The sequence below is a fragment of the Rattus norvegicus genome, chromosome 4 (genome assembly GCF_021556685.1).
Source record: "Rattus norvegicus strain SHRSP/BbbUtx chromosome 4, alternate assembly SHRSP_T2T, whole genome shotgun sequence".
In the NCBI taxonomy this organism is placed as follows: domain Eukaryota; kingdom Metazoa; phylum Chordata; class Mammalia; order Rodentia; family Muridae; genus Rattus; species Rattus norvegicus.
Window position 1 is genome coordinate 55,031,750 of NC_141537.1, and position 26,199 is coordinate 55,057,948.

General features: G+C 38.3%; 1 protein-coding gene across 17 annotated transcripts in view; it reads right to left on the reverse strand.

Annotated features, from left to right (window-relative positions):
- Window positions 1–1,975: 1,975 nt before the first annotated feature.
- The window catches only part of Pot1 (protection of telomeres 1), a 56,942-nt gene continuing 32,718 nt past the window's right edge, over window positions 1,976–26,199 (reverse strand). For 10 of the 17 annotated variants that reach the window (XM_087658624.1, XM_087658630.1, XM_087658626.1 and 7 more), the window contains 11 exon segments: window positions 24,105–24,260; window positions 18,593–18,762; window positions 15,494–15,579; window positions 14,285–14,347; window positions 11,629–11,785; window positions 9,867–10,072; window positions 9,057–9,192; window positions 7,017–7,105; window positions 5,355–5,446; window positions 3,642–3,747; window positions 1,976–2,692 (listed from right to left, as the gene is read on the reverse strand). In XM_087658624.1, coding sequence (XP_087514750.1) covers window positions 2,583–2,692; window positions 3,642–3,747; window positions 5,355–5,446; window positions 7,017–7,105; window positions 9,057–9,192; window positions 9,867–10,072; window positions 11,629–11,785; window positions 14,285–14,347; window positions 15,494–15,579; window positions 18,593–18,762; window positions 24,105–24,260 — 1,371 coding nt within the window. In that variant the 3' untranslated portion in view covers window positions 1,976–2,582. 17 annotated transcript variants of the gene reach the window in all.

A 26,199-nucleotide genomic window follows, 5' to 3' on the forward strand; every position in this document is an offset into this window, starting at 1 on the left:
AGGGGAGGAATCCTGATGGAGACCTCCAATTTAGACTCTTTCATAAAAATGTCTGACTGTGGGTCTCTGTCCCTGCTCCCATCAGCTGCTGGAGGAAGCCTCCCTGAGGAAAACGGAGGGGGAGTGGATCTGAGAGAGGAAGTAGGGGAGAGCTGGGAGGAGCGGAGGCCCGGAAAGTGGTGGTTAGGAAGTATTATGTTAGAGAATTTTTTTTTTTAAAGTAAATCAGTGAAGGCACAGATCTATGAGTATGGCAGAATATCATTACCAATCATTTCATTGATTTTTTTCCCCTCTGTTACGTTTTGGTCTACCCTATCTTTGGGCTATCCAATCTCCAGCTCCTGACCATCCAGGCAGTATATGCCAGGCTCTGTCTTGTGGCATGTATATCAAATTACACAAGACATTGGTTGGCCACTCCCACATGCATGTGCTTCCTAAATGGGTTGTTTTCTTCAAACCTCTCCCCTAAAGGCTTGGGGAATTATACAGAAGAATCAGAAGGACTATAAGAGCCAGTGAGGATGGAGAACATTAAGGAAACAAGGTCTTGTAGACACAACAGGACTAACACCCAGATGAACTCAAGAGACTACCAGCATGTACAAGGCCTATACAGATTCAAGCCAGACAGGGTCACAGTGCTCATTGGAACTGGATATGGGCTCCCAACCACAACCAAGAAACTATCATCAATTTGCAACCACTGACAAACACCTAGCTTTCTCTATGGAGTTTCACTAGTATTATTAACCCAGAAGTAAATGGCCAACAAAAAATAAATTCAATGGTAATTTGTAAACATTTTGGTTTCATATTAGTTTAAATGGGACTATCTTTCCCTTTTTGTCATATGGGCCTTTTCTTGTATGTTATCGTTTCTGATTTTGTTTCAGAGATTATTTTTGAATGTGTGTTTTTTATATTCTGGCTTATTATTTTTACCTGTTTTTTTCAAATGTATCCCATTTTTACTTTTTAATTAGATAATTTATTTATTTACATTTTAAATGTTATCCCCTTTCCCGGTTTCCCCACTGGAAACCTGTACCCATCATCCCTCCCCCTGCTTCTATGAGGGTGCTCCCCAACCCACCCACCTGCTCCTGCCTCCCCGCCCTGGCATTACCCTTCCCAGGACCAGGGGCCTCTCCTTCCATTGATGAGGATATGCTACATATGTGGCTGGAGCCATGGGTCTCTCCATGTGTATTCTTTCGTTGGTGGTTTAGTCCCATGGAGCTCCTAGGGGTTTTGGTTGGTTGATACTGTTGGTCTTCCTATGGGTTGCAAACCCCTTTAGCTCCTTCAGTCCTTTCTCTAACTTCTCCATTGAGGACCCCGTGCTCAGTCCAATGGTTGGCTGTGAGCATCCGCATATTTATTTGTCAGACTCTGGTAGAGCCTCTCAGGAGACAGCTATATCAGGCTCCCGTCAGCAAGCCCTTCTTGGCATCTGCAACAGTGTCTGGGTTTGGTGGCTGTATATAGAATGTATCTGGATAGCCTTTCCTTCAGTCTCTGCTCCACACTTTGTCTCTATTATTTCCTCCCTCCAGTCTTTTGTTCCCCTTCTAAGAAGGACTGAAGCATCCACACTTTGGTCTTCTTGTTGAGCTTCATGTGGTCTGTGAATTGTATCTTGGGTATTCTGAGCTTTTGGGCTAACATCCACTTATCAGTGAATGTATAACATGTGTGTTCTTTTGTGATTGAGACCTGTTTGTTTTCTAAAAAGAGTAAAAGATCATGTGCAGAAATGGGTGTATAGAAAGTTTCTGGAAGACATTAAGGAGGAGAAAATGTAATCAAACTATATTGTACAAAATATTTTTTTTCCAAAAAAAAAAACCCATGTAAATTGATAAACACTGTTGAAAAAATGCAGAACATTCTATTATGTTAACACCTCAATAATGCAATACAGGAATGTTTTACATAAGACTACTGAAAAAAAGTAAGATACAGATGATTCATGAAAATATAAATCCTATCACTTTATTAGTTGGTATGAAATTAAATAGCTTCTAGTATTCCAGAGAGAAGCAGAAAGTCACGCATACTATTTGGTTCAAAGAGATACATTTATCCTGAAATGGGCATCAAGAGCACCCAAACAAAGCCATGTCTTCTGAAAGGAAACCCTCCTTTTAGTATATCCCCGCTTGGTGAGACGGCATCTGTTCAACAAGCACTCAGTTAACCTGATACTCATGTGTGGAAGTAGAGGGAGAATTCTTTCAGAAGTTGCTAAGCAGATTCTTCTGTACAAAAAAAAAAAAAAAAAAGAATCAAACAGCACAGAAGGAGAAGTTGCTACCAGTGTTTTAAAAATGAGAGTGGGCATTCTCCCCAACCAGTGCTGTCTCATTTTATACTCCCTGGGACATGATGAGCAGCAAGGGATTTCTGACATGTTCACAAGATGGCATAAATAACAAAATAGTTTTCTGTACAAAAGAACTACAGTGAAAATGGATACAATACTTTTGACAATAGCCAAGTGTCTTCTGAGAATCTCAGAGTCATGACCTTTTCTAAAATTGTAAAATCCATACACACTGCACTGAATGGCAGCACTAGACATCTTCTGCAACCGTGGTGTCAAAAATCTGGTAGCAAATTCGTTGTTCTGTTCCAATGGTGACATTGTAGGACTTGATGAGGCACTCAAGCCACGGGTATGCATCTATGGAACAAAGGAAACATCATTTAGACATTAAACTAAGCACAGAATTGGAAATGCTAACTAATTTTATTTTATTTTCCCCAGGTACAGATGAACGTGGTTGGGATTACAGAACACCCAACAACAGAGAAAGCTGTCACATTTCCACCACATTCCCCTTTCAGTGGCCTCCCTTGACTTTTCCTTGATGAGCTGGAATGAAATGGAACCGGAACTTCAGATCCGATCAGCCTGAGTGTAAACATGTGATCTGCCCTGAAGGAAGCAGCTATGAACGCCCACCACACTGGCAGCAGTGATCCCATCTTCACTCTGAAAACTGTTCAGACTCATTTCTGTCATCAACAGAAGGCTCAGGATGCTCTGAACAGCATCTGACACAGTCTTAAGGACACTTCTATGCATGGCTGGTGCAGAGAAACAGAAGGGCACAGTGGCAGTTATAACTGGTACAACTTCGTCTTGGCTGGAGCATGTTAACAAGCCAGTGTTTGTGCAGAAACAATTAAAGTTCATAAATTTTGCAAAATCAAAATTGAAAATTCTGAAGTCCATTAATATGTAAAAGAAAACTCATCAATAAGTCAAACAAGTAAACACAGTTTATTTTTAGGACATGTTTCTTGTAGAAATTATATCCACTTTGTATAATTATAGTTTCAGTGTCTGTATGCTGCATGTGTAAAGTCAGAGTCAAATGTTCTGTGACCAAAACTGCTATGTTTTAAGTGTATTTCAAATTATTTTAAAACTTCTTTTATTTTTATTTGTCTCAGCCACTATCTTATCAAAACATTGGTAACAGTTAGTCATTTAGGTGAACTCACAGTTGGCTTACTTCCAGGCTACAGATTTGAAACATTCCAAGAAAATGTGGTGGGGGTGGGTGGGAGGGGGTTGGGAGGTGGGTGGGGCAGGTACAGATAGTCATCTTTTAATTACTGCCTACCAACTTTTATTCCAGGAGGGCATATCATATCCATGATCGCTTCCAGATTCCTCTGAAGGTTGTCATCAGTGAGGACTTCAGATGCTGGGATCTTGAAAAAGTTTTCCTAAAAATAATAAACACGGGAAATACTAATCTTTTAAAAAAAACCTTCAATGTGGGGATGGAGAGATGCCTCATGGGCTAAGAACACTGGCTCCTTTAGCAGAGGACTCAGGTTAGATACCCAGCACCCACACAAGTGGCTCATAGCCTGTTACTCCTCTTTTAGGGAACCTGATATATTCTTCTGACCTCCAAAGGGACCATGTACACACAGCACACACATGGCAAACTTACATAAATATAGGCAAAACATTTAAATAATAAAAATAAAAGCATAAATACAAAGAGAAAAATGTTCAATGCACAGAATTTCAACATCTGATTTGCTAAGATGACCTAATACATTCATCAGTGTTTTAAGGCTGTGGGATCTATAAACTGGAATACCTGTCTAAGTTAAAACCCGATTCACTGCTTTACTGGTAAAACAGCTTTGAAATGCACTGGCATACACACAATACAATCATGCAGCCATGCTGATGGTTCTTCTGTACCTTGGAAAGTAAATCTATTGTGAGGTATGATAAGAGTCTAACATTAAGAAAGCAAGCACTTAGTTTATTCCTTTTCTAATTTAGGTTCCAGAGAATAACATTTTCTTGCTTTGCTATTTATTCTATGTTCAACAAACAAGGCACACAACAGCTGCCTGTAAATATTCATTTAATAAGTGAATGGATGAATTGGGGAAAACAGAAGAAGAAAATCTCTTAACCTTAACTTGGATTGTTTTGTGATTTGTATAAGTTAACCCATACACCCACACCCCAAAATAATTAAATCCTCTTATCCCAATAAATGGCTGGTCTTCCTCTCAGCTTTTAATGTTTCATGCCTTTGGAGAGCCACTGGCTCTCCACTGTGTCCACTGTCACTATGGGTTACTCTGGAACATCTAACAATGTCATCTGAGGTTGAAGAGTTTGGGACATGAATCATTAGCCTTACCTCAAGAAGAGAGCCCTCAGCTACATGGGCAGTCAGTTATGAATGAAAACATATAGGACAAGTCACAACAGGATCTAGGTTAATCTTTCCTCATTGTCATGACTCCACACAACACATGGAAATAACATGCTCTGAGTATATGGAGAGGATGATGACCTTCAAATGATCAAAGCTAAGGGCAGCCTCAAAGACTAGTCAACGGGCAACTGTGTCAGAAACGCAAGTGTTCGCTCTGCTTCTCTACAGCTTATTCAACACTACACGTGTATCAAGTGAGTTCATTGAGGCTTAGTTCCAAAGCACAGCGAGATGACGGCAGTGTGCCTATCTATCTGTTTCTTATCTACTTCCTGGTAGCAGCACTTCTGTATGACAGAGAGAATGACACCTCAAACTTTGTATTCCTCAACTTTGTATTTTTAAAATACGATTTATAATAAAATCAAAGGCAAAGATATAATATTGAATTTATGTGGTTATATTTTATTTATCTACTTTAAGTTAATTTAAATCCTTCTAAGAACAAAATACAGAGAAACTGAGTTTTATTCTTCAAAAGTTCTCAATAATTTACACTGAAGTAAAACTAAGACGTATGAATATATAAAAGACTTAAATATAAAATTTTAGTGAGCTATCTTTAGCAACTGAGTTACTCACAGAATCCTTGAGGTAAGTGTCCAACACTCCTGTTCCATCATCCAGAGTGAACGTCATAACAAACACATACTGCAGAGGCACAATGCCCAGGACTGGTGGGGAAAGAGCACATTACACCAGGCAAACAAACACTTTTATAAGATGAACTCGTCATGGAGCTGCGAAGGATGCTTACTAAGAACATTTAAGAGAGAAAGAAAATGTGTACTTAAGAACTGTCTGCTGCAGGGTTAGTTTGTTAGATTCATGAAGCAGACCAATGTATTTATATAGGGGTAGTCTCATGATGTAAGCAACTGTATCTTAATACTTGATAGAAAGCATAAAAAGTGGTAATAAAAGTAACACACTGCATTCTAATATTATGAAAAGTCAAACTAAAAGGAACATGCAGTTGAGTCTTTTTCTTAGTTTAACAAATAGTTATTACGAGGAGAGAGAACTTTTTTTAAGGAGATGTTATTTGGCTGAAAGAAGAAAACTGTTAGTATCTGAACTCCATAACTTGCTAGGATGAAGAAGAATGAATAAATGAGACACACCAAACCACACGAGACTTTGCCATGAGGAACACCCTGTTACTGAAAAGCTGAAGTAACAGCATAGATGTCTGAAGTGCTACACTCCCTTCAACCACAGCCCACATTCCAGTAGGAGAATCAGTTAAGCACTCAGACAAGTCAGAAGAATAAATTGGCAACAGACAGAATTTTAGAGGAACAGAGTTTGGGGCTTCAAAAGGCCCCACGAGGTTATAGTGAAACAAAAATGGTGAACTTAAAAACTATGCTGAGAAATGCAAAAAGGGATTATGCAGTTCAAAGTAACATGGACAGCAGGATATGACATAGTCATATCACAAAGCCAGATATAAAAGGCAACCCCCCAACAAGCACACATACATTTATAAAATTCCAGTCTAACAAAAAGAATCTGGTTGTCGGTTTGGGTTGCCCAAAGGATACTATCAGCATCTCTGAAAGATAAAATGTGAGGAGAGAATTGGCCAAGCGGAATGCGTATGGAGGAGAGACAGAGGAGTAAGGAATGAGGAAAAGTGATTAAGGGAGGGAGGGTACTGGCTTTAAAATATGGACTCAATGAAGGCGCACTAGATACTGTCAAACCTAGAGTGTCTACCTTATAGAAGTTTAATGGATACACACACTAAATAATTCTAGTAGACAGGACATAATCCATGTAACTTGTGTATAGGCGGACTTGGCTTCCACATCAAGGACTGTCTAAAAATTGCCCCGGTCCTGGAAGCTGCAAACTTGGGCGAGGTGATCACTTATGTGTGTAAGAGATAAAGACTCCTTTCTCCTGGCTAAAGACTTAGGAGGAATCTAACAGTCATCTCAACATCTCTTCCAATGCTACGATAAGAGTCTGAAAGATTTGCTCAGGACCTGTGTTTGGGATCAATGATTAAATGGAAAACAAATGAGCGAGTTCTAAAATATGATTATGATTATGATGCTTGGAAATATTTGCAAACGATTTAAACATTCAGTCCTAATTATCAATACAATTATTGTAAGCAGATTTCAACTTAGCAAAGTTAGGCTAGTCCTGCCAAAAATATCAATAAATATTAAAGAACAAATCAATGAGATGGTAGGGAGAATTGAAATTACATGACAAAGCAATTTATCTAACCTTTTGCCACGGAGGAAGGAATCCATGGTCCTTTATTAAGAAGGGAATTTAGGTTTTGTATAGGTTTCAAGCTTGAACACTGTTTACATCTGAAATGAGTAAGTGAAAAACAGTAAATATTTAAATATAATCAAATTCAGCTAATTATCACATCCCGTTCAAGTATGGACAGTTTTAGAAAGTCAGTTATTAAAGAGAAAAATAACACTGTCTATACTGTGGTTATGCTTGTTTTAAGAGAATTATGAATAACTTTCTACATAAAAGCAATTAAAGACACTGTGGGTGTGGTGGAATGAGAAAGTGCCCCTAGCCTCTTATCTTTGAATGTGTAGATCCACGTTGGTGGACTTTGAAGGAAATCTTAGGAGATGTTGTGCCTTGCTGGGGAAGGCTTTGGGTACCCTCCTTCTAATTCCAACTTGCAGGTAAGGTGGGAGTCCTTAGCTACTGCTCTAGCACCATGCCTGCCTGCCTGCTGCTGTGTCCCGAACTGTGATGGTCAGGAGCTCAGCTTCTGAAACTGTAAGCGAGCCCCAAATTCAATGCTTTCTTTCATAGGCTGCCTTGGTCATGGTGTCTATTCACAGTAACAGGACAGAAACTAAGATAATGGCCTTGAGATTAGAACTTTTATGTTGAGAATCAGGAATTGGACTCTAGATCAAATAATAAATTTGTTATGAGTTTTCCTGTTAAAACAAAAAGAGCCAGAAGTTGCAGAAACTCTTTGAATTTATGGCTCTGTTAGCCATATCTGATGGCCACAGCATTACCAAAACAGCAAGAAACAATTACTCTGAATGAAAGGTAAGAACAAGTAATAGTTTAGGTGAAGTACTGTTTTAGTACCCATATTCAGAGTCATATACTTTATGATGCCTGATTTTAACCACCTAACATATAATATTGGACATTGTTTCATACAATTTGCTCTCCCTATATATTAATATATTTTAAGGACAAATAATTCTACTTTATTATGATCGGTTTTGATATTTCAACTAAGTGACATATAAGCCTTGCAGAAGGTTTAAAGATATGGAGACACTGGGTATTTTAGAGCAAAAATAGTTACTAATTTTACTTCAATCCTGAAGGTGTTCAACCATTGTGTGTGAAACAAAACAAAGGGTAAAGCTCACTAGTCACTCTAAGGACCACGATCAGGTAGCTTTGATAATGGCAGAAAGTAATTTTATGATGAAAATCTAAATTTAGTTTGATTAGTAATAATGACTAGCAAATGCTACACCTTAGGAGAAGGACAGAGAGATAGGGAGAGAAGATGAGATGTAGGCTGCAGAACAAGGCTTCTCAAAATGGTGTGTTACTAGGGTGACTGCTTCATAAGAGTACAGGGTGCTTTGCTTCCTCTTCCTTCCGGTCTGTAGACCCTGTACTGCCAGTTCTCAGTGGCAGCGACTCTGCAAGGTGCAAGCTCAGCAGCGATGTCATTCACTTACTTGATTTGCACCTCTGAACTGTCCCTTTAGGCAGCATCTTAATTGTTATAAAACAAACTTTAGGCTATGACTGAGGAAGAAAATACTCAGTCTTATACCCACTGTGATTTACCATGTACACACAGAGTAAGTATGTATATATGTGTGTGTGTGTGTGTATATATATATATATATATATATATATATATATATATATATGCTCTAGAATAGAACTATTCAAGAAAAGTTTGGTATGGGTGCTCTTGAACTCACAATGGGGCTACATTAATACATCTAATCTATTGAAAATGGCACAGAGCGCACAATTCTGTCCACTCAAATTCTGAATTTGTGATCTCTCCCTAGCATATGAATGCCGTGCTACACACCACTCGACTGGAAACGATTACAACTCAACATTTAAAGAAGAGTTTGCTGGACTTGCATTGTACCCATACATTCTAAGACAATCATTATAGCCCCGGAACTGTTTCTACCTACAAACTGGTACAAGTAAGCCCCTACTGCAAATACAGCAGTCTGCTGGATAAACCAGAGACACAGTTGTAACCACAGATCTTGCGCTGACACATACCCATAGTGATGCAGCTTTCCCTGTATGAGGAATGGGGCTGAAATGTCGAGGAGCTCCAGATCCTCAGGGCCGGACCTCACAGGGATCACACTGTGGAACTTGCTGGACAGCTTGGACACTTCACAGAGTCTTCCTCCTTTAAATTATAATTATTTAATTAATTAATAAACAAACAAATTCTTCAATAACACGAATATAATTGGAGCAAAATATGAGACATAAAAGTAACACATGAGATACAACTAATCCTACAAAGCAGGACAAGGAAAGGGAGTTGTAAATTTAGAAGAAAACTTAAACTCAGCAGGACAAATAACAAAATAAAATGAAACAAAACAAAAAACCTCTTACATAAAAATTAGATTAAAAAACGCAGAAAATAAAAAAATAGTATAATTCCATTCTATTAAAGTTGTCATTCTCCAGGCTTTTCAAGGTTCTTTCCCTTGACTTAGGTATTAGCTGAGAGCGTTCATCCCATTTTTATGAAACAACAGTGACATCCAGAGGCAGAGACTCCATCAGACGCCCATAAGCAATCAGCCTTTCTACTACATTATTATTCAACTAGATCTGCTCAAAGCTGACAAGACTACAGAAAGAAATTCAACAAGGTGGATAAATGCAAGTTTTTACAACTTGAAAATGCACAATTCAGGTAAATGTGTTTGGTCATACGTACTTGAATCTAGCTGATGTACTATTTTCGTCAATTAAAAGTAACAGTATTTTACTAGGTGCCCATGAGGCATAGTTAACATAATTCATTTGCAAAACAATATTCTAAAAATCTAATTACAAGTATCTTACCTTCTATCAAAATTAGACATTCACTTGAAAGTGGGAGAACACCATCCTTCTTCACAAAGTGAACAGCGACCTGCCGTCCTCCCTGGCCTTCGGTGGTCCAGATCTTTGATTCATACAAAGATGTACCTTGCAGCCTGATGTCTGGCGCTTTAGTTGCAGCATCTTGCAAAAGTTTATCCAAACTGTCCTCATGTGGAACTTCTTGTCTAAAATTATTGATAATGAAGAATCAGAAAAGTATATATATATACATATATATGTATATATATATATCTTGTTAAAAATTCAAATTCAATAAATTATTCAAGTGAATAAAAAGCTGGGGGGCTTGTTAAAATTTGCCACTCCTGCATAAAATCCAGTTTGACTTGCCAGTACCACATGACGCCGAGAAACCACCTATAACTCCAGTCCCGAACACTGTGGGTGTCAGGCATACACATGGAGTACGTGCACACATGCAGGTAAGACACACATATACATAAAGTAAGTGAATATAGAACAATTTTTTAAAAATATTTCATATGAAGATTAAATCAGCTATGCTTTCTTAAGTTAAGGAAATAATTCATTTTTCAGATTTAATGGATTTTACTCAATAGATATTCAACATTTCATGGCAAGGTAAGACCATGTCCTAACTGGGGAGATATATTTGACTCAGTTGGCAAACACCACCATGGTGCATGTGGAAGTCAGAGGACTACGTCCTATCACGTAGGCTCCCAGGTCAGCAGGCATTTCCACCTGTCATCCTGTCTCCTTGGTCCATGCCACAGTTATTCCCAGGACCAGTCTGCTGGTAGACAACTGTACAAGTGGCTCTGCCTTCACCCCAGTGAGTTCCCTGTTACAGGGTCCCTATTTTAAAACATAGTAACCTCAGTCGTCTTTAGTAGTCAATAATTCATGTAAGTCACAAATGTTCACAGGGTACAAATGGCATGGCTGAGAACTGAAAGGTTTAAGTGCTTGTCCTCATTGTGTCACCGGCTGTTTGGAACTTCGGGCAATCTCTCACACTCACTGACATGCTTTATTTCTATGCTTTAATCACCTTCAGGATGAAACCTCTCCAAAACACTATAATCTCAGAATTTGGAAGGAAAACATACATTATTCTAGAGATATATTAACGAAGACCATGCAAACATACAAATTATGTGTAGAGCTATGCGTGTGATTATATGTGAAGTACACTAGAGCTTTAGCTTCATGGATGCTGTCCTGGTACTGATTGTCATGCACTCTGTATTCTGTATTCTCCCAAATACCACTTTTTATATTTCAAGGGAAGATGGCACATTATATTAAAGAGACTAACAGGAAATAAAATCATTATTTAAACATGTTTTATGATGAACTCATATTAAGAAGATTATAAAAATTCTGTTTATATATTCACATAATAACTGGGGTTTGGAAGGAAGACACTGTATTAGTACACTACCATTATTCAGTATGACAGAAAATTTTCAGTTATATCTATCAAACCTACGAAACCTTGAATTTTAAGCATGCAAATAGATTCTATTTTATTATACACAGAAAGAGTTTTTGGAGCAATTTAGTACTTTCCCTTTAAGCCATCAGCATTCTTTGAAACTACTACAAATTAATCAAATCATAACTTCTTTTAGGACTTAAAACTTCGCATATACAAACAGGCAACCAGACAAACATATGGGCATGCATATCTATAAATTATGAACAATATGACATGGAAACGGTTTCTGTTTGTTCTCATTTTGGGAAAACTTACAGTGAATGGCACTGCGGACAGATCAGTTTAACAGACTGGGGAAGTCTCCTGGGCAAATACGACCTCAGCTTGGCACGGACCCGATATTGCTGCGGAGCCTTTTGCTTCAAAACGGCACACAATGGAGTTTTCTCTAAGTGCTGGTGATCTGTGAGTACTGTGAAGAATTTCTACATTACATCAGAGTAACTAATGCATGGGAGTTTTAGCTACATTTGGCATGGATTCTCCTGAAGCAAAGATTTATTGAAATGAATCGCAGCTAGTTACTGTTTCTAGATGGACCCTGTGCCAGGCACAGAGCAGGAACTCACCAGACTAAAACACAGAGGCTGAGTAACTGGGATAAGAGGTAATTTAATTATATACACTGTGCTTATGCATATTTATACCATTAAATATTATGTGCTTATGTATTTTAATATAGAAGTAACAGAAATTTCCATGAACTAACTTATGGGAAACTTGATGGACTATTTTAACTAGAAAATGACTATTAACCTACCTGTATAAAGAGTCAATCAGTTCACGGCCAACCTCTCAGACAATGCATTAGGCCACAGCTTACATGCCAATTGGATTTCAAACATTAACAAAACGTGGACTTGCTAAATAAAAATGATCTGCCACACAGGCTCTTGTCTTGGGGATCTCAAATTCAAGACTTCATTGAACCTTCTTTCATTAAAGAGTCAGAATGTGAGACTAGAAATGGTGATTAGGAGAATTCAATTATCGCAGTCATGTGGTGTGTGAAAGAAAAGGGATTCGTTTTGTAAACAGAGAGGGGCAATAGGAGAGGAGGAAAAGGAGGATGTGGAGAGAGGAAGGCATCAGAGTTAACAGTAGAAGGAAAGACCAGTAGGAGGAAATGCCTGGAATAGAAAACTAACTGCAAGGTTGGGAGAGGTAAAATGAGTTTACATTAAACACTCTAATGCAAAGCTCTGACTCAGCTCTTAGAATACAGAAGTCAGGGAGCTAACACCGCCCCAGACCTACAAACCCCAGTCAGGCTTCTCTACATAGCTCTACTGCAGCCAAGCCTTCCTGTGGGGTAAGTGCTTGTGGGTAACACCCATGTTGTGCAGACCTGATCAACTTAAAGTAAAATGAATACATGCCACACTTCGCCTTTGAGGTGAACTTCGTATTACTTTCACACTGAAATAAAAATTCCAAGAGCATGAAGATGTCCTGAATATGCTTCAAAAAGATTCCGTAATATACTTGTCTCTGTGTCCACCTTTCTGTCTCTCTCCTTACAAATTTGTAAGTGAATTGTTGCGAGCAGCTTCCAGACATTATGTCCTTCCTAACATTTCAGTATTTTATGAAAAGAATGTTTCATTGAGATAGCTGTAGTAACCGTTTCAAAGATAATCAACTTGGATTTAATACTATTATACAATTATCAGATACGTGAATCTTCCCAACTGTTTTTTTACCTTTCTGTTCTAATCTTGACAGTGGGAAATATTTGACTTTCATGTGTTCACAGTGTAACTTGAAATGGCCCCCAGTCTGCGTTCACATCATGACAATGGCTTGATGATGAGAAACTCACTTTGCTGAGTAAGCATCATTTGGGCATTCCTAGTATTTTCTCCTGCTCAGATTCCGACATGCATTGTTGGCACAGAAGCTCCTCTGTTACCCTGGTTCTTAATGCATTCTAGGAAGAGGTCAGTTAGGGAGGAGCTTGCCCTCCAGGGGAGGGAATTGGTTTTGGGGAGTAAAGGATGTTCAACTTTACTCTGAACTAATTTCCAACTTTGCAATTAGTACGGGAGTAACGAGAAAGGAGTAACCGCATTATTCTTTATCAAACATTTAGAATTCAATCATTTGTTCCTGACCACATTGTTTCAGATTTGGTATTTTCTACTAAGTGAGATTTTCTTTACTTTCTAGCAGTTCAGGGTTCTCGGTTTAGCTCTAATTTCCTTGTCCAAATGTTGGAATCTGCCTTTTCTCTAAGGATACCCAGACTATCCCTATAATCAGGATTTGTCTGTGCATTTCCTGTGACTGCTGCTCTGCCTGACACTACCTGTAACAGTCTCACAGAGGCCTCTAGAGCCTGAGCATAACGCCGTCCTCGGCTCCAGCACAACTGATCTTTCTTCCATCCCGCACTTACACCTCCTTTCTCCGGGAGGAAACGCTTCCATTATTAGAGCATTATACATCCAATGAACAAATTATTTAATGTGCTTCTGTTAACATTTTTTTCTGAATTAAGGTTTCTTTTCTCAAGTTAGGTAAAATAACTGGGTGTGTAGTAAAATACGTACTATTACTGTATTATTGTTAAACTTTGGGAGCATAGTGAAAATATTTTCTTAGGTGTAAAAATAGTATCTTATTAAATTAATGCCAGAGTACAATTTATATTGTTAAGCTAATAACACACCCAATGCAACAAATTTTATAAATCATATTGATCTATAACTTAAGCTACATATTCGATATAGAGATATGCACATGCATGGGTTTTACCTTATACCACTACAGGAGCAGGTAGGGGGATCAAAGTTACACACAAACACTAACTGCTCCCAGGAAATCCAGGGTCACGGATGGTACACAGGAATTGGTTAGGAAGTATAGACAGGTGCCTGTATGCTGGTTACTGAAATGTGAGCAGTCTTACTTGTAGAAGAGACTTGCTGACATCGTTCTTCCTCATACAGGGATACTGAGCCTGATGCAGAGCCTAAAGCAAGGGAGACGGGAAATCACACAATTACATAGCTCTTTAGCATGTCTATTAGAAACTTAATATAAAATTTAAAATAAGGAACTCTGTTCAAAGAAAACGAAGACAGCCTAAATAAATGTTGACATGTCTGTTTTCCTCAAATTCTGGTGTTCCTAGCAAAAATATCAGGCTTAGTTGTAAAATTTGACACGCAAAGTGTCTCCTTTCTTTGAGGAAAAATATAGAATTTTGAATAGCAACTTAGTATATCAATCAAGGAACTTTGGTATTGATAGAAAGACTGACAGACCAGAAATGTTTAGAAATCAACTCGTGTTTTGATTGTTGGCTAAGGAAGGTCATTCAGAGAACACAGGTTGGATTTTTTGTTTGTTTGTTTGTTTGTTTTTGCTTGTTTTGCTTGTTTTGTTTTTTAAGAAATAGTTTTGCAACTACTAGGAATTATTACAAGATGTTTCAAAATATACCAATAAGTGATTCCTAGGAAACCCCCAATAAGACCGTATTAATAGCCACTGAATGTTTTGGTGGATACAGAAGCCACATAGTCATGAAAGGAGACGGCAGTGCTTCTACTCCAAGGCCACTCATCAGCACATCCCTCGCACTAAGAAATGAGCTACTGGCACATGTTCCAGCATAGACGCATCTCAGAACAGTGTGTCAAAAGCAATCACACTAAGATTAACAAGACTATCTTTGAGAGATTTGGATGATTCATGTTTATGCATTAGACATCCATGTATGGGGGAAAACCAACTTGGGCTAGTTAATATAAGGGAATCTCAATATTTTTTTGTTACCTTTAGGAAAAAAAAAAAAGAAACTGACAAGGAAAATGGCTGCTTAGGGAATTCATGAAATTTTTCTTTTTTTAGTGAATACAAAATACCACGTATACATCAAAAAACAAGTAAACACTATTACTTTAATTTGAAAATGTGATTATATATTTAACAGTGAACCATGCTAGTGCATAGGACAAACCAAATGTTTAAAGAGTTACTTTAATGAACATACACATATGCCCTGTACAGTCAGGTGAACTGGAAAGAGACCTAAGCAAGAAACCACTGAAAAGGAAAGTGTGCTTCTAAAATTATGAGGCAGTAAAATATCAATGTTATAAATTGTCCTTACTTGAAAGTACAAAGCTATCCTCATTTTTTGATTGACAGATACCATTTGAGGGTTGAGTGACTGCCGAATCTGCACATTCTAAATCTCTAAAATATAAAAGAATATAAAATATATGAAGAATATAAAAGCAAATTGTGTAGCAAATGCAATAGAAAAACTTGTAGCTATACCCTAAAAATCCAGGAGTTCGTTAAGTTACATCATTTGGTATGATTCTAATCAATATTCTATAGCTTTTATCAGATTATCTGAGACCTCTAAAGCCCTCACAGTAAGCTGCAGTAGTTTAGAAAGATAGGAGTAGAACACTGAGTCAATGAAATACTAAAAACAAAAAATCTGGGAACTTAATGGTTAACATTATCAGTTACAATGACATCACTGAAGCTTAGAAAAGTACGGTTAGCCCCTTTCAGCCTTCCCTTGAAGTCCATCTCCACTGCTTTCTGACTCCACTGACCTGCAGAAAATCTGTCTTTTAGGGACCAGTGACTGCCTCCCAGCATGGGGTTCAGGTAGGAGACCTTCAGTCTTCTTCCTGTGTCCCATTCTGACCTCTTCACACATAACCTTAGTCCAGCTGCAGCCTACTTGTCTGATTCCCTTTCCCAGTTCACAATCACACCCTTGGGACTCAACGTCTTGGTACAGATGCAAAGTCTCTATGGTTTTTCCCAATCGCTTCTTCCAGCCTTTCCTTGTAGGCTATCTCCATTCCTTCATGGGGTCCCACCAACCAGCAGAACAGTTCTCTACCACAGACCCCAGAACCACCACCCTTTTCTAGGACTAGAACAGTTTGTTACCCAGAATCTCATACTGAGCCAAAGCAGTCAAAGAAGAGAAAGTCCTCCAACAAACAGAAAATCAGTTATCTTCAACAAAATACACCTTAAATCTGCAGATGCCCAAGTCCCAGGGCAAAGATCCAAGAATGAAGAACAAGACAGTATGACTCCTCCAGAATCCTGAAAGCCTATTACAATAAGCCCTGAGAAAAGCAATTAAGCCAAAGTATAAAACAAGAACAAAAATAGCAAATGGAAATATGATCAATGACCTTAAAAAGATATGAATAAATTTCTAAAAGACCATAAAAAATAAATGAAAATACGAACAGTTGAATGAAATAATGAAAACAACTAAAGATAAGTAGACTTTATCAAAAAAATAAAATCAATAAAGAAAACCCAAAAAGAAATAAAAAGGAAAATGAAAACTGAAGTTAAACAAAAAAAACCTCATAGGTAAGTCTACAGAGAACAGAATTTCAGGTTTTGAAGACAACATAGAATAGATAAATTTGTATGGTGGTTTAAATATGCTTGGCCCTTGGGAAGTGGCAATATTAGTAGGTGTGACCTTGCAGGAATAGGTGTGGCCTTATTGGAGGAAGTGTGTCACTATCTGTTGGGGTGGTCTTTGAGTTCTCCTAATGTTCAAGCTATGCCCAGTGTAGAAATGGAGCCTCCTCCTGGATGCCTAGAGATAAAAATGCAGAATTCTTGGCTTTGTCTGAATGTTTTTATGCTTCCAGCCACTAAACCTCTGAAACTGTAAAGTAGCCCCAATTAAATGTTTTTATTTTTCATAGTTTTATTTTTCAAGAGTTTCCGTGGTCATGGTGTCTCTTCACAACAATGGAAACCCTAACTAAAAGAGAAGTTGGTACCAGGAATTGGGTAGGCCTGAACATGTTTTTGTGTGAAAGAATGTGGGTTTGGGGACTTTGGAAAGTGGGGGCTTAATGGGCCACCCAAGTAGGAATGGGGAAGACATTGGTGCTGAGGGTAATTTGAACTCTGTGGGCCTGGCTCAAGAGGTTTCAGAGGAGAATAATTTTAGTTTGTTGCCTAAAAATCATTTTTGTGATTTTTGGTAAAGAACGTGGTGCTTTTTGCCCTTGTCTGAAAAGTCTACCTGAGGATAAGGTAAGAGGTTCAGATTAGATGCAGTAACAAAGCAAGTCTCACAGAAGCCTGGCAGAGACTTTGTTCTCTGGTTCACTCTCACGAACTACATGTTGATCAAGCGTAGCAATCCCACCCAGCCACGCTTATCATTTCTGTGTCTGCAGTTGAGAAGGGGATAGTGATACCACGGTGGGCATTATTAGGACCTGGTTATTACTTTCATTTGGACAAAGGGAAAGCTTCGTGTGTAAAGCTGACACGAAGTGGATTATGCTGGGTGGATCTCAGTTCTCAGCCTCGTCAGAGAAGCTGCTCCTTGTACTTGATGTTAGCTGATAGTGACCCAGAGGTGGACAATATGCCAAGGTTGACAGTCTTTGGAGCACTCGTACTGAAATATGGTTTCTTTATCACACTGTTCCTTTCAAGCCTCAGGGATTGATGCAGGACAGAAGGCAGGAAGACAAAATCATCTGTCATACACAAAAGGACTGATGCTCACATGAACTCAGAGAGACTGTCACAACATGAACTTGACATATACAGGCTCACACCAGGAAAAAATCCAAGCTCTGAAAAGGGGAAGTGGATATAAAGACCTTCCCCTAACCGAGAGGTTAGTTTTAGCTGTACCTGATAGAAAGGAAAATCAGTTTTCAGCAGTGGGCTTTCTCATGGTGTATCAACAGCTCTAGGTCCTACACTGTCCAGTGCCCAACACAAAACAGACTTTGTTTTGTTGCTGTTTTTGTTTTACGCAGTGTATGTTTTGTTAGTTTTTGTGTTGTTAACTTTCTGTCTAGTTTATGTGTTTTGATTTGTTTTCCTTTTTTTTCTAGAGAGAAGGGGAGGAGAGACAGAGAGAGAGAGAGAGAGAGAGAGAGAGAGAACAAGAACATGAAGTTGGGTAGGCAGAAATGTGAGGACGAATATGGGAGTAGTTAGGGAAAAGGATATGATCAAAATGTATTGAATGAAAGCATTTAAGAACATAGAGATAAAGATAGGAGTATAGTTCAGTGGTACAATATGCTTAGCAGGTAAGAGTCTGGTTTTGATTTTCAGCAAGACAATGAGGAAAACAAACAAACAAACTAAGGCCTTACACAGACATAGAAACAGGCTTGCAGAGTGACCTAACAAGTATCTCAGTTATGTTTTTCAAAAAGAGACATAAAATACTCACTTTTTCAGCTGATCCACACACGAGCTTTCATCTGGCAAAACCCTAATCCCCCGACCATAACTGGTCCCTCCATGGAGATGAAACTCCAGCCTTAACAATGACTTGCTGGTTTCTGAATCAACAGACTGAAGTTTGGTATGGAGGCTATAGATTCGAATAAAGCTTCCAATCTACAAAAAGATGATTTAAAAAAATCTCATTTTAGAATAAAAGGGATTAATTTAACAGTTTCTGATATTTGAAATTTAACAGTTTCTGATATTTGAAAATTTCACAATTAATAGGAAATAATAACCAAGGACACAACAACCAACGATACAGAAGACACTGGAAGCAGGACAGTACTGTGACTAAGATCAGCTGCATGGATTTGAAAAATGTAAATATTATAAAACATAAGCAGGCCCATTTCAGACTTCCATCAATAAAGTATAGTGAATGTATTTATGATTGAAATGAAATTCTATTTGATAATATTTAGAAAAGAACTTGTTTGAACTGGTCTAAAATATTAAAAATGTGACATAAAATGCCCTCATTATGACACATTATAAAAAAATTAATCATGTAGTTTCATTAAAATAATAGACTTTTTATTTCACAGGTTAATTTTCTTGCTAGGCATAGAAACGCTCCTTGGCCCTGTGAGTGCTGGTATTATATGTATGGGCCACCACATGCTTTCCCCATTGCACGGATTCTATAGAAAGTAAAGTTGCAATGCAGCAGTGGTACGTCTATCATGGCCGTGTAAAATACATCATGTGAACTCAAGTATGGAATCAAACCAGAATGTTGAATTAACTACTCTATAGTCGATGTCAACTATTTCTCTAAATTCAGTCAAACCATCTTCAACTAGAGAACTTAGGATTTTTCTCAATGAAGAGGTCAAATGAGAAAACAAACTCGGCGTTCACAGACGCTAACCCTGAGCCAAGTGCCGTTCGTTGTCCAGCCTCTAGCATCGGCTAAGGGGAAACAGTTTGTACCTACATCTTCAAACCTAGCCCCGGCAACCCCATTTTAATAAAATAAAATAAATAAAATCAAGACTTTGACATCTATGCAACAGGACAAGTTACATAGTATAAACTGCATGCATTTTTATATAGTCTTATGATCGAAAAAGAATGCAAGAGGAAATTTAATTCATTTACATATAAACAGTATTCCTGAGTATGTGATAAATGAGAAGCCATCTTTTTCCTTTTCCCTACAAATTCAGTAACTGTGGTAAAATTAGAAAACAAGCATCAAAGGGAGGGGTGGAAATGGGGTTGGGGTGCAAAGGGAGGGAGGGAGGGAGGGAGGGAGGGAGGGAAGGAGAGAAAGGCAAGCAAGCAAAGGTTCTACTCTGAACACTCCTTGTTAATCTTTAGTGCTGGTGGAGCAAAGACAGTAGAGAGGAGTCAGGAAGACACAGCCATACGCGCAGCTACTCCTTCGCCTCGAAGCGCATTTCTTCACGGTCCTTGTGGATTTTCTGACGGTAGGCAGGAGAAGGTATCCAGCCTATTTTCTCTCACATGCCTTTACCTGCTTCTACATCAGAGGTAGAAAAGGGAATGCAGAGGCTTGGGGAAAATATGCAAAAACTCAATAGAAATATGTACTTTACTGAGGACGCTAAAGTGAGATACTAGAATAATAAATACTAAAATGTTTGTTTTGTAAGCATTTGGGAACGTTCACTATGTCTTGATTATATATTAGTACAGCATTTCCATAGTACAGATGTTGATAACCTTCAAAGGACCAGAAAGAAAGCTGATACACAGGGAAATGACCTACATTAGTTAAACTATCTCAAGTACAATTTCATTTGCATTAAAATTTAAATTTAAGGCTATTTCAGCTGGACACTTCAGGGTTTTCCATGACATTTGACAACTTATTTCAAAAATGTGTATGGAGGAAAGAAGGGTCACCTGAGGAGTAGGACGTGGGGCAAGGTGGAAGCACAGTGCACACTCTAAGGAGTACACTGGTATAGCTACTAGAGCAAGAGAGGGGACTCGAGCTGTAACAGACTGAGATCCGCAGGGGCTTGAGAAGGTTCCATGTGTAGCCTATCTGGAATAACTGATGTACAATCTTCAGCAGAGAATGCAAACGGTGGGTGCGTGCTGCTTACTACGGGTCTCCTTCGCTGCAGTGCACTGGTACACAGCATGTACAGGCCAGCAGAGAGTCAACACGACAAGCTGTTAAAATCAGAAATGCCTTCTGATGGCAGCATTGCATTTCTGTGAAGATGGAGTAGATTATGAAATGTTTCTGATGATCTAGTATGTTAAAAAATTCTTTAATTTTGTTAGTCATGCAGTATTTTCCCCAAATTTACAAGCTAAAGAGTTACAATAAAAACATAAATGTGTAATGTAATGTTACAAAGGTTTAATCAGTAGCTAAGCCTAACAATATACAAGTAGAAAGAAACCTCTGCTTCTGCAGAAGAGGATCCTCCAGTTTGTGTTTAAAAAGTAGGTACGGTGCAATGGTTTTATTTCCTCCTCCTACGGCTAACTATAATTAGTAGGCCACTAAACGACGAAGTGTGATTATGACTATATGCCTTACGCTGTTTTAAGAATTACAGCATGGTAAGACTGTATTATTTTGGGAAGTTGATATCACACTTCATAATAAAGTCATTATTAAAAACACTTTCCTGCTCCAATACAAGTTATGAAATGATCCATGCATGCTGATATGAACAGCTGTCTTGAAGTACTGCAAATAAGGTACCTGTATAAATGACATGTGACTGAAGACTTTCTATTGATTTGTGAGAAAATGAATAAAATTGATACCAAGGAACATTACGTAGTGATATCATACACACAGAGAATTGTTTGCATCCTGATACAGCCCTGCAAATGCTATAATGCTATAATGTCCTTGAGAGAAATGACATGCCATCTATTTTCTTACTTATGTGTGCTCACGTCACCCTCTAGTGGACAATGCACAGGGTACAACATTTTGGCTAAAAATCCACTCACAATATTCTTGGACTGCTTAACCAGCAGATGTTCTTTAATCCCCACTGCCCCGAGAGCCTTTGCAATGAGCTGTTTGAGATTTAGGGAAGAGAAGCAGGGCAGGCAGAGGTGCATGTACAGTCAGGACAGTAGCATGGGAAAGAGAATTCAAATGATCCAAAGGTCAAAGTAGACAATGGAGCTGAGTAAAAGTACACATCCTTCCTCCTCGATAAAGACTCCTTCCTGGGTATATGAAAACACCTTCAAATTTATGGTTATTAATGTTTCCAAAGAAAGTCAATCCCTGTAGACAGAATCTCCAGAGAAAATTCGAAAGTCTATCTCCAAAAGCATTTTTGCCAAGTGCAGGTGCCTGTATGCACATACACATGTCTAAGGATAAGAAGATGCAGTCACAACCCTGGCCCTGCCCAGCACCTGGTTTATTGATCTTAGTCAGACAAGACCTTTTGTAACACAATATGAGAGTGCAAGTGTGCTCTGTTCTAGGACATTTTTCTCATAAAAGGGAACAGCAATGAGCTGCACATACACAGTTTTATTCCTGTGTTTTCTCTTCTATAAGTAGGTTGAAATCATCTACAGCTACGATCATTTCCTCTCAGTGTTTATTAAGCCTGGAAAGGGACGCTGCAGCTTGGTCTTCGGAATGCCCTCACTTTCTCATCACGTGGAGTGAGGCCAGCAGCTCTCCTTTCTTGAGATACTATCGAAAGCACTCTGCATGCTGTTACTCACAAGAGTGGTATCTGCTACAGGAAACCTTCAAAATATATGGGTAAAAGTTAACAAAAAGTACCTCTATCATTTATGAGTCTAAATTTACTAAGGACTGCCAAATTTCCATGGACAGTAAGATATACAGAAACACATTCAAATTACTGTGTGCACTACAAGTGGTATAAGACTTAAGTAAGATGCACATACATTCATCAAGCAAGTTTAGGAAATTACATTAGAGAACTGGAACTGGGACTAGAACCTTAGTCACACGTCTATCACAGAGCCACCTGACTTCACTGGGATAGACCTGTGAGGCCAACGCCCAATGGTCCTTGTACAGACAGTGACCTGTGACGACTGGGGACCTCAGTCTGTACTTTCCCACAGCTACACAGGAATAGACTTCTTCCGGGCTGTTTGGTGGTGTCAGGAGCTGCAGCGTGAGTCCTAGTCAGGCCCAGAGCAGAGGCTGACGAATCTGCTTCCAGACAATCAGACTTTGCTCCAGCACACACGATAACTCAAAATCTATTTTTGGAAAAGGAACAAACAAGCGAAAAAGAATCCAAGGAGATTCTAAAGAAAATATGTGGCCTGAAGATATTTTCTTATTGAGTGTAAAATCTTGGTTCTTACAATGACTTGAAAACTACCAACACAAAATATTTTGCATCATACAAATTAATGTATGATGAAAATCCATATATTTCTCTTGCTTCTAGCCTTCTAAGTTACTTATAAGTGGATATTACAAATGAAAACTAGCATTGGCATATTTACAAATACATGCTGTCTAGAAGCTAGCCATTTAAATAAAATAATTTTTATTATTATTATCACATTGGAGATAAATACTGCTTTAGTGATAGCTTTCTGATGGATAAAACCTGAAGTTCAGGCAACATTTCAAAAACAGGAGTATGAAGGAAGAGATAAGTGTGACAGACTAAGGGGACTTTTGAAGTTAGACTAAGTGCATTTCTGCATTATGATATGGCTATAAGCCTACAGGGGCCAGGAAGTGGAATAGTGTGCTTTGAATGAAAATGGCCCATATAGGCCCACAGGGCATGGTATTATTAGGATATGCAGCCTTGTTCGAGTAGGTGTGACCCTGTTGGCTTTGAGGTTTCAGAAGCTCAAGCCAGGTTCAATGGCTTGCTCTTCTTGCTTCCGCTGATCCAGATACAGAACTCTTGGCTCCTTCCAAGAGTCATGTCTGATTTCGAAGCCCCCATGCTTTCCACCATATTGATAATGGACTAAACCTCTGAAGCTTAAACCCAGTCACAATTAAATGAAAGAGTTGCTGTGGTCATGGAGTCTCTTCGCAGCAATAGAAACCCTAACTAAGACAACAAAAGGCCAACTCTGAAAACATACATGCAAGTAACATTTAAGGATGGAATAGATACTGTTTATATATTTAGAAAACACACACACTCTAACAAAGCAAAAAAGGCCATGAAAATAAATTTAAAGACAGCAAGAAATGGGGAATGCAAGAAAGGAGTTGGAAGAAAAGAAGAAGAGTTAATTATGCAACTATATCCACAAATAAAACTAATTTTAAAATGTCTGTTTCTATGATATATATACATATATATCATATTCAAAGTTTTTAAATTTAAATTAGATACTCATTTTTCAAGTAAAATTTTGAAGATAAATAAATCTGAAGTTAATTTCTACACATCAAATATCGCTTGCAAACATTATATACAAAACTAAAAAGGATATAAAAACAAAATAATATGCATCTGTCTACTTAACATCACCTTGAGGGATTTTGCCACTTGAACATGATTGTCATAGACTAGAATGTCTATCACCAGACTCTGTAGCCGCTGAATGTGACTCAAGTCACCTTCAAAGGTAAGATTTTGTATGGAGACTCTCCAAGAGGGAAACATAGTCCTGGTTCCGTCCCATACCTGCCATGGGATAGCAAAGCAAAGCTTAATGACCTTAATCCAAACACAGCGAGGCAAGCCTAAAATGAACAGAGGCATGCTCTAAGTACCTAGTGCTTTAGAATGGTGAGTATCAATCTGTGACTGTAGGAGGAGTCACTATGAACTACTGGGGATAAGCACACCACCGTGGAGATACAAAGACCAAAGAGTCGCTGATGATACAAACAAACTATGAACTAGCTATGAAATACCTCACCCCTTTCCCCTACCCTTCTCTCCCTCTCTGTATCTCCTCCACCATACCCGTCAGCTCTGGTCGTATGCCTTCTGGTTACTACAAAAACAAAGATATGAGGCAAACTAAGACAAAAAAATCATTAAAACAATCAGATTGTACTTGTTTCAAACTGAATATGAAGAAGTCAGAATAAGTTCAGAGAAATTTAAACTTAAAAGTATTTTTTAGCATGTACATTATATGAACAGAGTAATAGAGAAACATTGAAGCTGTGTTTAAAATCTTTTCAGGGCAGGAAAGAGAGGACATATAACTGTTAGAGAAGACGTTAGTTTGGTTTCCTGTACCAATGTCAAGCACCTTACAACTGACTGTAACTCCATCTTTACGGGACCTAAGACACTCCTCTGGCCTTACCAGGCATCTATATAAATGTACACATACACAGATAATTAAAATAGAGGCTAGAGCAGTCTGGCCTGGGTACATGTCTGTGGGGTTCTCTTTTGACTGTTGATTGACAAGCAAGGCTCACTCCAGAGAGCAGCAGCATCCCAAGGCATGCTGTCCCGAAGCTAACTGAGTGTAAGCTACTCTATAAGCCACACACAGGAACACCCTTCATGATTTCTGCTTCACTTCCTGGGCTGTGCATGAGTAGAATGCGGACTGAAACATGATGCTTTAGGTTCTCTGAATGTCTCTCCTGACTGCCCTCTGGGCTGTGCTCTGTAGGCATCATGTCATCAGCTCTTCCCCTCCCTACAATCATTTTGGCTAAGGTGTCTTACTTATCAAAGCAATAGAAATGATACTAGATTCATAGCTACTAAGAAAACCTGAAATAGATTTATCATGATTACTAAAAAAGGGACCAAGATTACTACTGTACTGTAATTGAAAATGAAAATAATACTAATAAGTGTAACTTAGAATAATGTCTATTTCCCTGTTTTTAATATTTGATTAAAATTATTTTTGATGACTAAGAAAATCAACGTCAGAGAGAAATCAGTTTTAATTCTATTCCCTCAAAGTAGTTGGCAGCAGGGCACTGCCGTGCATCCTTCCCAGGGTAGTTTTGCTAATGTGTGCACACAGTTAGCACACAGACAAAGACACGTTAAAATTTATTGTAGCAAGCTCAAGGCTACAATTTTACTGTGTAGTCATAGAACATTCTAGAATACAAAAATAGTTTGCGCAGTCAATCACTACATTTTTCCCTTCCAGGTTTTGACTGTATATAAGGTAAACTATTATTTCTAGTATACTTTTTCATATCCTTTAAATGATTTCAATTATAGAAATTCATAAAAATATTGATTTGCAAAGATGTTTCAGACAAATTAAGCTGTCCTCAAGAAAGCCTTATTAATTTTTTTATGTATTTATTTCTCAATGCTCTATTTTAAAATAAATTCCTTGATCTTACTTACTAAGACCTACTAATGTTCAAACCAGGAGTGGGAGGAGCTGACCAGGTTTCACCCCTAACATTTGTGGTCAACAGCTTCTGGAGGAGGAGAATCATTTTCTCTGGGAAATGCGACCACTTTACTATGCTTACTACGTTTACTATGCTCCAGTAAATGGACTCACAGTCAAGGATATATTGGCAAAACTAAATGACCTTAGTGAGTTATTGAAAATAAAACAATACGGAAAAAAAAGAAAAACAGCAAAAGGAAAGGACATGAAGGTGGGAATGAGATGTTT